Source organism: Oryzias latipes, chromosome 11 (genome assembly GCF_053564925.1).
Source record: "Oryzias latipes strain Hd-rR chromosome 11, Olatipes_Hd-rR_3.1".
Lineage (NCBI taxonomy): Eukaryota > Metazoa > Chordata > Actinopteri > Beloniformes > Adrianichthyidae > Oryzias > Oryzias latipes.
The window spans coordinates 26,068,310-26,079,736 of NC_136247.1; the positions used below are offsets into that span (position 1 = coordinate 26,068,310).

General features: G+C 39.2%; 1 gene segment (V, D, J or C); it reads right to left on the reverse strand.

Moving 5' to 3' along the window:
• Window positions 1–7,063: 7,063 nt before the first annotated feature.
• LOC101158367 (Ig kappa-b4 chain C region-like) lies at window positions 7,064–8,979 on the reverse strand. The segment is given in 4 exon segments: window positions 7,064–7,942; window positions 8,728–8,779; window positions 8,834–8,863; window positions 8,974–8,979. Coding segments are annotated over 4 exon segments (402 nt in total).
• Between the last annotated feature and the right edge of the window lie 2,448 nt (window positions 8,980–11,427).

An 11,427-nucleotide genomic window follows, 5' to 3' on the forward strand; every position in this document is an offset into this window, starting at 1 on the left:
ATTTTTTTTAAAGAAATAACTAAAATGCGCAATTCCACCACTAGGGGTAGCAAAGGAAAAGCAAAACAGGTGAAACAGCAAATCTAGGGTCTAGGGCAGGGGTCGGGAACCTTTTTGGTTGAGATAGCCATAAACGCCACATATTTTTAAATGTAATTTCGAAAGAGCCATACAATAATGTAGTGTCCCTTTCCCACACTGAGGCACGGAGACTTAAACTCTTTTAAGCTTCTTTATTCTGGTTACTGCAGACCGTAACAAAAGCCGTACAACTAATTCAGCAACTCCTCAATCTCTCCCGCCGAGACGAGAACGCTTCTCCCAACTTTATATTCCCCTGCTCCCGCTCCAGCCCTCCCATTTCCCTTATTCGGCCCATAGCTGAACTCCATTGGTCCAAATTACCTAACAGGCTGAGCGACAGAACTGAGAGCCAATCAGATCTCTGCATGATGCGTTCAATGAACTCCAGAACTTTTAACGCGGCCCAAAAGCCAAGTTAAACTCAGTCCGCGACAATATTTTTAAAACTAAATATACAAGTGAATGTGTGCATTGATGTAATTTCAACATTTTTAAAGTACAATAAGTCTGTGGATTCTTTTAAATGACATTGTTATGCTGTTGCTAATAAATGATGAGTATTTCTCGTGGTAGTTTTGCTGATGGTCACCAGGTTGATACGTGGTGAGTTTCTGCTTCACGCAAGATGAGACTTTAAACATGATCGTAGGTCTGAATGTTCTGTAGATGTGACAAAGATGGCTCACATGCAGACGGGGAGCCAAACACACACTCACACACTGCAGTGTGTGACGGGCAGCGGGTTTTACGTTTTTACGATCCCTGCGCGATTCACCTGCTGCCTGTCCCCCCACCCCCACCCCCTGCTTTCCACTGCTATAAAGTACTTTAATTTATAGCAGTGGAAAAATGTTTCCCAATTAAAGTTAAAACCAATATTTTTGAATCCCATCTGGAATGATTGATTGATCCATTGATGTGAATCCTGATGACAGAGATCCATGTTCCTGTTGGAGTCAGTGGTTGCATTTCCATAGAAACACTTTGCATCAGCAGCTCCATGCTCCAGTGCTCTGGGAGACTTTATAGTCCTGAGAGTTGAAGACTGGATGACTGACAGCTGTCCTTCATCACAGCAGAAGACACAGAAATCCTCCTCCTCCTCAGTCAAACCATGACTTTGATCTGCGTCCTCATCTGGACTCTCCTCTGCTTCATTCAGGGTGAGGAAGATGATGTTTGTGAGAATCATCTGGGGCCTCATTTATAAAACTTTGCGTAGGATTTGCGTCAGAAGTGGCGTACGGATGAAAACTAAGACATGCGTACGCACAGAAATATTCGGATTTATAAAACCGTGCGCACGCACATCCTACGCATCTTTCCCTTAATAAATCACAACCAATTCTAAATGCAGCATAGCTTTTGCGGCTTCATGACACGCCCATAGTTGCCCATAAATAGTCCGTGAAACGCCCACAAATGAATATTCATTGATTGCGAAACATGGCACACACCGAGAGGAAATCAAAAAAAACGTATCTTCACTCATTGTGAAGTAGAATTTATCGTTGGCGAGGTAATAATAATAATGTTACTAATGCCAAAAAGCCACGTGAGTGGCAGACGCCGTTAATGCTGTAGCCTCACAACCTCGGACCGTGGTTAAATAAAAAAGAAATGGTCGGACATCAAAGTCGAGGCAAAAAAATTGTCTGGCGCTGCATCGCCAGAGTGTGTCTGCCACGGGGGGACACCGGAGCTGACCCCTCTTGATGAGAGACAAGCGGCAAGAATTGGGGAATCCCTTAGTGGAGTGGTGACTGAGGCGCAGGGGGACGCCGACGCGCCAGATGCACCGGGTGACACCCCCCCCCCCCCCCCCCCCAAAAGCCCGCAGAGGTCCAACAGGACGGCTCGAGGAAGTCAGAACCGGCTCATAAGCCACTCGTCCTCGTTTGCCAGCACGTCTTCTTGCTGTCTAAAGATTTGCCACATCTTCTAAGAGGGCAAGATCAGCCATTGTTCGTCATTACGCATTGTGATGGGGCATTTTATTTCCCTCCATTTAATTACATCTGACAAGCTACAGATGTCGGTAATAATCGACGTGGAAATGGGAAATTTATCAGCGCAAATGTAATTTCTTGTTGCTTTCTGAATGGTTGAGACATACGCCATACATGGTTTTATCAAAAATAAAACAAACTAAAGGCATATGTATAAATACCATAATTCCGTAGTTTATGAAGAAATGTTTTAATATGAAAACAACTTTCCCCAGTGGACAATTAATACATCTCTCTCCATCTATCCATCTGTCTGTCTGCACCTCTATCTGCTCCGCCAGACGGACACATTAACGAGAATATCAGTTTTGTACATTATTTCATTCTGTTAACTATATTATTTATGAGGATGAATTGCACAACATGCCAATATTGCAGAATATATTTCACTTTTCTTTCTGCAAATATGTGTTCATTTGAATTTTTGTTGTAATTTTCGTTTGATTTTTTTGTTTGTTTCACTGCTGATGGATCAAACGGGTGTTCGTGTAGCTGTTAATTGTAAGACTTGCTTTGTGAAGTCTTCATGTTATTTCTGAGAGGCAGTATTGTCATTTTCACTTTCACGTGTTTCTTCCATCTGCCGATGGTGTCGCCGTTTCTCATTTCACCCGTTTTTGTGCGTACGCCTGGGTCAGAGCTTGCGTGAAGGACCGCACATTTTCCCGTCAAGTTTGCTTTTTATAAATCTCAACTATTGCGTAGAGAGTGGCGTACGCCTTCTTTTGTGCGTACGCAACGTTTATAAATGAGGCCCCTGGAGTGCAGCTGAGTTTCTCCTCAGCATCTCATGTTCTTTGTGCTTCTTCTCTCTCTGCAGGTTCTGTTGGACAAAATGTTGTTGTGACTCAGCCAGCAGCTAAATCAGTGCAGCTCAACCAAAAGGTCACTATTGACTGTAAGGCCAGTCAAAAGGTAGATCACTGTTGTGATACACGATACTATCTTGCCTGGTACCATCAGAAATCTGGAGAAGCTCCTAAAGCTCTGATTTATGTAACATCAGACAGATTTTCAGGAATCTCCTTCAGATTCAGTGGAAGTGGATCAGGAAATGGAATTGACTTCACTCTGACCATCAGTGGAGTCCAGGCTGGAGATTCAGGAGTTTATTACTGTCAGAGTTATCACAATATCAACAGTCAGGATGTGTTCACACAGTGAAAAGTCATCGTACAAAAACCTCCTTCATCAGAATGAACTGAAACTCATTTGAATGTTTCTGCCTCAAGTTCTTCCAGAGACTGAAACACTGACTGATTTACTGTAGACACACTAAACACACAAAGAAAGACACAATATTTAAACAGCAGTACCTTTATCTGAGGTGCTTGTACTAAAGTTTTTGTCAATAATGATCTTAATATTTACTAAAAAATGGGGGAGGGATATTTATTAATATTAACTTCTGTCTGAGATTTATCTTCAGAAAATCACTTATTTGACTAAACATGCCATACACAAACTAAGTTACACTGTTTCATGAATCTTTTAGATTTGCTAATGAAAAAAATCATTTAAATTCAATTTTAAATTATTGTTAGTTCTATAGCACCTTTCATGTAAAAAAAACAGTTCATGGTGCTGAACATAAAAACAAACAAGAATGTAGAAAACACCAATCCCCATTCATGCAATAAAATAATTAAATAAGCCCCGCACAATAAATTCACAAAAACAAACACAAGTAAAAGAGAAGAAAGAAACCAGAAGGCGCCGTCTGCCCTGACCTCCCGTTGGGTGTCAGCACAGACACAAACACCCCAGCCAAGGGTGAGAAAACACTCGTAAACAGTCTAATTGGCTAAAAGACATTAAAGAAATATACATGTGTTAAAATATCAGGAAATTAATAGTAAAAATTCTAGATTAAACAAATAAAACAATAAAATTATGCAATAAAACATCATAAAACAGAAGAGTAAAAAATGAAAATTCTAGCTTAGAAAAGATATGAAATTTAATTAAAAGCTGAGTTAAACAGGTGTGTCTTTAATTTCTTTTTAAAAACATCAACAGTAGATGAGGCCTTCACATACTCAGGTAGGCTGTTCCACAGACGAGGCCCGTAGAATCTAAACGAGTCCTCGCCGTGGTTTTTTGTCCTGACCCTAAGGACCTTCAGCAGGGCTGCACCTGAGGACCTGAGGGGTCTGGGAGGTTCATCAGTTAAAAGCAAGTCTGATATAAAAGAAGAACTAAGACCATGGAAACTCTTAAAAACTATTAAAAGAAATTTAAAATCATAGTCATAGAATTGGTTGACAGAAAAAACTGGACCCCATCCCTCTCAGCTTCAGAACCGATTAACCAATTATTGAGAAGATAATCAATTTAAATGTAAAACAACGTTTCAATAACTAGTCTTTATTCCAGAAACATCTTTCTTCCACAGTCCAGGACTGTGCATCACATGTTGGTTGCTGAGAATAAATTGTCCCTAGATGTGAGTGTGTGGTTGTGTTGCCCTGTGATGAACTGGTGGCCCATCCAGGGCCATAACACTCATGACAACATGGATGGATGGATGGATGGATGGATGGATTTATAGACATTTGAAAAAGACAGAAAATCTTCTCTGCTACAGACTCCTGGTGTTTCTAAGGACTCATGAGTTCATCATCCTCACATTTAAGAAGCTTGAAACCAGGAATCAGAATCTTTTATCTAGATATATCAATAACGTTTATGTATTTTCTCCAGCAAATACTTCTGTGCTTCTGCTCTGTAGACATTTCTACACTAGACAGATGATCTCTGATGTTATTCAACTCTCTAAGCTGACTGGAGTTTGCTTTGCCCAACTTAGGACAAATTCAGACAAAAGTACATTTAGAAACTACGTTGGGTTTAACCATTGGTCCATATGACTGCTATTAAAACAATTTTATATACATATATATTTGCAAATTTAAGCTTTATTACCTAAAAACTCATTTAGACAAAAATATATTCTCAGTTATGAATAGAAGATAAAGTAAAATACATTGAAAATATCCTTCAAACTAGACTTTAATAATGTTTCATTTCTGTTGTAAAAACTAACTTATTAACAAGGATATCTGAAAACAAATGTTAAAAGTGACTAACTGTGGAGTCTTTATCCCAGAGTTGTGCTGCTGCAGCTCCTGTAGGCCAAAGATTCCAAGCTGAACATCCAGAGCTGCTGAGAACAGCTGCAGATGACTGACTCAGTGTGTTTGCATATGTGTGCTGCCTCTCTGCTTCCAGCAGTTAAGAGCTCAGTGTTGATCAGTGGCTGTCCAGACCTTTCAGAGACACTGACACACCTGCAGCACAATGAGGATGTCACTGACTCTGCTGCTGGCTGTCCTGGAGCTCCTTGTTCAGGGTGAGACTCTCTGCTGGAAACTTGGATTCATCAGGAAACAAACTTCATCACAATTCTTAGATTTCTTTCATCTGGATTCATCTCAATGACTCTTCTGTTTTTCCTTTTTTCCAGGTTCATCAGGTGAAATCACTTTGACTCAGACTCCTGGATCTAAGTCTGTTGTTCCAGGAGAAACTTTCTCCATTAGATGTCAAACCAGTTCAAGTGTTAGCACCAACCTTCACTGGTATCTACAGAAATCTGTAGAAGCTCCTAAACTCCTGATATATTATGCAACAACTCGTCAGTCTGGAGTTTCTGATCGTTTTCGTGGAAGTGGATCTGGCAGTGATTACACTCTGACCATCAGTAGAGTTCAGGCTGAAGATTCAGGAGTTTATTACTGTCAGCAGAGCAACAGCTTTCCGTTCACACAGTGAAACAACGTCGTACAAAAACCTCTTTCAGCTAAAGAGGAACTGATCTGAATGAACAGCTGCTCTCAACCTTTTTGGTGAAAATGTGGATTTTCCCATAAATTTTTTGATCTTCTAACATCAATGAATCTACCAAAGGAAAACAATGCTTAGCAGGCATTGTAGTAGGTTTAGAGGCTGTCATCTAGAATTAGTTTTTAAAGTTAGAAGACGTTTCACCTCTTATCCAAGAGGCTTTGTCAATTCTGAATTAGCTGGTTATTCCCTATATCTCAGGCCTGTCTGAAAAACTAAAAAGGATTTTCATACAATATAACATCCCAGTTCATCTCAAACCAGTTAAAACTCTCAGAAAAAAACTTCTTCATTCAAAGGACAAAATTCCTAGCTACAAACAGAGTAATGGTGTGTACTCTATCAATTGCAAAGAGAACTGGAAAGAACAGTCTATAGGAGAAACCAAACAACCTCTACACAAGCGGCTTTACCAACATCGCAGAGCCAACCCAAATGGACCTGAGTCTGCAGTGCACCTCCACCTGAAGGCCACAAACCACTCGTTCGAGGACAGTGAAGTCCGAATTCTAGCCAGATAGAAAGGATAGTTTGAGTGAAGAGTGAAAGAACCCATCTTTGTCAAGAAGGATAAACCTTCTCTTAATAAGAATGGTGGTCTCAGGTTTATTCTTCCATCCATCTACGGCAGTGTTCTGAAACCTAAACAAACAGAACCAGTTCCACCTGGATCTCAGGTCTGACTCCTCCCCCATGAGCGCATATATACCAGCTCTTCGACCAGCTAATTCAGAATTGACAAAGCCTATTGGATAAGAGGTGAAACGTCTTCTAACTTTAAAACCAGGTCCAGATGACATCCTCTAAACCTACTACTATGATGGAACCAACCTGGATGAATGAGAGTCTTCATAGACAATGCTTAGCTAGGAACAATTTAGACATATTTTCAACCATTTTATGTTCTTCACTTTGATACCAGAGGTTCAGACATTAATGTTTGTGTGTTTTTTTAGGAGACAAACATTTACAGCGATCTACAAACTGTACATTCACTACTTTACATTCCATCAAAGTGTCTGCATTAATTCATCAGGGAAAAAAAAGGAAAATAAATGTATTACTGCCGAGATCAGGGATCACCAACCTCATTTACACAACAGTAATGACAAGAAAAACACGTATAAACATAAAACAGTGATTTATTTCTGTTTATCTGCTGAAACATTAGAAAGTCAGCAGGGACACTAGTTGTACTGGTGGTTCAATAGATCAACAATTTTGAAGCCAAGGAAATCATCAATCTTCTTGTCAGAACGGAAAAAAAAACATTTCAAAATTATATCGAATTCCCTCATGATCTGTAATATTTTTAGAGCATGCCTTGCTGATGCTTTAAGTTGCCCCCATGGGCACTGCGTTGGTGACCCCCAGTATAAACTGTAGCCCTACTTTATCTGACAGTAACAGGATGAACTCCATCAATGCAACAGCAACATAGAAGTTCTGGAAATTATTTTACAAATTTATTGATGTAAATGTCTTAGTTAAAATTAATATATTTGTTAGAAATCACAAATGAAACAACTTTGAAGAGTATTTTTTATTGTGCAGAAAGTATCAAATAAGTAACTTCTGATAAAAATGTTTTTATAGCACACAAAGAAAGAATATTAAAAAAATCAATGCAGCTGAAATCTCAGTAAAAGCAAAAACACAATAATATTGTTCCAGTCAGTCAGGTGGTGACTAGGAACACTGGTTTCTCCACAGAGTCTCTGGGACTGGAGTCTGGGAGTCCTTGGTGGCCTCACAGGTCACAGAGTCCAGCTTCTCCCACTGGTCTGCAGGGAGCCTCAGGGTGCTGCTCCAGCTGTAGAGGCCGTCCTTCTGCAGCACCCCGGGGCTCCTGCTCTCCTCCCAGCTGCTGCTGCTGCTGCTGCCGCCCACCTTCCAGGACAGAGTCCAGCCTGAAGGGAAGCCATTGTTGGCCAGACACAGGAGTGTGGCCTTCCCCTCATGCATGGAGGGGGACAGCACTGTCAGCTTGGGACGGACATCACCTAGAAGACACCAATCAGGTTAGAGGACAGGAAGCACACAGCTGTCAATCAAACTCCTTGACTGTGTGAACGTGGATGTTCTCCTTGAAGAAGTTTCTGTCAGATGTTAGTTTCTGCTCCATCAGTCACTCACTCACACTGTTTCACTTCCTTTCAGAAAGCTCTCATGCAGATCAGCACACAGAGTCCTCATGAGGACAAACGCTCTTTGGAACCAATGACAGTTCAAACTAGAAGATACATCATTTTCATGTTTGTTCAATTATTTCAGGAACATTTGAACAAATATACTGAAAACATTTTAAGATCATGAGATCGGTCAAAAACATAAACTAATGTAAAAAAAAAACATCTTTATGCCATAAAAAAAAAACAAGAGTTGCTGAAAAGAGGTTTGTCAACCCCGTGACCCAGAGAGAGGTTAATGCAGATTTTAGAAATGATGTGAACTAATATAAACTTTTAAATTATTTTGTCAAAATACTGAATTGAAACAAACTCTACTGTGGCAAAAAGACAAGACAAAGAGTTTACGTTTTAAGGCAAATTTAAAGCAAAAAACATTGTATAAGTATCTTATTTTGAAATTCATATGAGATGCTCACAAATAAAAGTTATTTAAGACTCTAAATTGTTTATAAAGAAAAACCTAAACATAATTTAGGAGCTGAAACATTGAAAAAAGGTAAAAATAAAATATAAATATTTTTCTAGACTCTTTAATTTCTTTAAAATAATAAGAGCAATTGAGTTTCATTTTTATATAAATGTTTTTAGAAACTTACTTCCAAGATCCAGTCTGGTTCCTCCACCAAACGTGTACCACAGTGATACAAACTAACTGAGTCGTCGTACAAAAACCTCTGACTGCAGAGAGACACGCTCTCTGACTTTGAACACAACAAACTCAACACAGTCTGACTGGAAAACACAACAGATTGATGAGAAAAAGTTTCTTACAGAAATACTAATAATAATACTTTTAATTTTTTTCAGTTAAATTTAGCTTAATTTTTTCTTTTCAGAAGTACTCTCATATGTACTAGTGGTAAAAAACGAATATTATATTTGAGCATAAATCAATATTTTTGAATCCCATCTGAATGATTGATTGATCCATTGATGTGAATCCTGATGACAGAGATCCATGTTCCTGTTGGAGTCAGTGGTTGCATTTCCATAGAAACACTTTGCATCAGCAGCTCCATGCTCCAGTGCTCTGGGAGACTTTATAGTCCTGAGAGTTGAAGACTGGATGACTGACAGCTGTCCTTCATCACAGCAGAAGACACAGAAATCCTCCTCCTCCTCCTCAGTCAAACCATGACTTTGATCTGCGTCCTCATCTGGACTCTCCTCTGCTTCATTCAGGGTGAGGAAGATGATGTTTGTGTCATGTGAGAATCATCTGGAGTGCAGCTGAGTTTCTCCTCAGCATCTCATGTTCTTTGTGCTTCTTCTCTCTCTGCAGGTTCTGTTGGACAAAATGTTGTTGTGACTCAGCCAGCAGCTAAATCAGTGCAGCTCAATCAAAAGGTCTCTATTGACTGTAAGGCCAGTCAACAAGTAGCTCACTATTCTGGTTCACAATACTTTCTTGCCTGGTACCATCAGAAATCTGGAGAAGCTCCTAAAGCTCTGATCCGGAGAACATCAGACAGATTTTCAGGAATCTCCTCCAGATTCAGTGGAAGTGGATCAGGAAATGGAATTGACTTCACTCTGACCATCAGTGGAGTCCAGGCTGAAGATTCAGGAGTTTATTACTGTCAGAGTTATCACAGTATCAACAGTCAGGATGTGTTCACACAGTGAAAAGTCATCGTACAAAAACCTCCATCATCAGAATGAACTGAAACTCATTTGAATGTTTCTGCCTCAAGTTCTTCCAGAGACTGAAACACTGACTGATTTACTGTAGACACACTAAACACACAAAGAAAGACACAATATTTAAGCAGCAGTACCTTTATCTGAGGTTCTTTTACTAAAGTTTTTGTCAATAATGATCTTAATATTTACTAAATAATGGGGGATGGATATTTATTAATATTAACTTCTGTCTTAATATTAACTTCTGTCTGAGATTTATCTTCAGAAAATCACTTATTTGACTAAACATGCCATACAAAAACTAAGTTACACTGTTTCATGAATCTATTAGATCTGCTAATGAAAAAAATCATTTAAATTCACTTTTAAATTATTGTTAGTTCTATAGCACCTTTCATGTAAAAAAACAGTTCATGGTGCTGAACATAAAAACAAACAAGAATGTAGAAAACACCAATCCCCATTCATGCAATAAAATAATTAAATAAGCCCCGCACAATAAATTCACAAAAACAAACACAAGTAAAAGAGAAGAAAGAAACCAGCAGGCGCCGTCTGCCCTGACCTCCCGTTGGGTGTCAGCACAGACACAAACACCCCAGCCAAGGGTGAGAAAACACTCGTAAACAGTCTAATTGGCTAAAAGACATTAAAGAAATATACATGTGTTAAAATATCAGGAAATTAATAGTAAAAATTCTAGATTAAACAAATAAAACAATAAAATTATGCAATAAAACATCATAAAACAGAAGAGTAAAAAATGAAAATTCTAGCTTAGAAAAGTTATGAAATCTAATTAAAAGCTGAGTTACACAGGTGTGTCTTTAATTTCTTTTTAAAAACCTCAACAGTAGATGAGGCCCTCACATCCTCAGGTAGGCTGTTCCACAGACGAGGCCCGTAGAATCTAAACGAGTCCTCGCCGTGGTTTTTTGTCCTGACCCTAAGGACCTTCAGCAGGGCTGCACCTGAGGACCTGAGGGGTCTGGGAGGTTCATCAGTTAAAAGCAAGTCTGATATAAAAGAAGAACTAAGACCATGGAAACTCTTAAAAACTATTAAAAGAATCTTAAAATCATAGTCATAGAATTGGTTGACAGACAAAATTGGACCCCATCCCTCTCAGCTTCAGAACCGATTAACCAATTATTGAGAAGATAATCAATTTAAATGTAGAACAACGTTTCAATAACTAGTCTTTATTCCATAAACATCTTTCTTCCACAGTCCAGGACTGTGCATCACATGTTGGTTGCTCAGAATAAATTGTCCCTAGATGTGAGTGTGTGGTTGTGTTGCCCTGTGATGAACTGTTCCCCCATCCAGGATGTCCTCTACCTTCAACCAAAAGGTGGATGGGAAAACTCTCATTGTTACATCCCAAAACACACACACACACACACACACACACACACATATACACACCAAAAGGCCTGGGGACATAACACTCATGACAACATGGATGGATGGATGGATGGATGGAACATGTTTTTAATTAGTGTTTTGCACTGAATTTAAAACATCTGAAAAAGACAGAAAATTTTCTCTGCTACAGACTCCTGGTGTTTCTAAGGACTCATGAGTTCATCATCCTTACATTTAAAAAGCTTGAAACAAGGATTCAGAATATTTTATTTGCATATATCAAT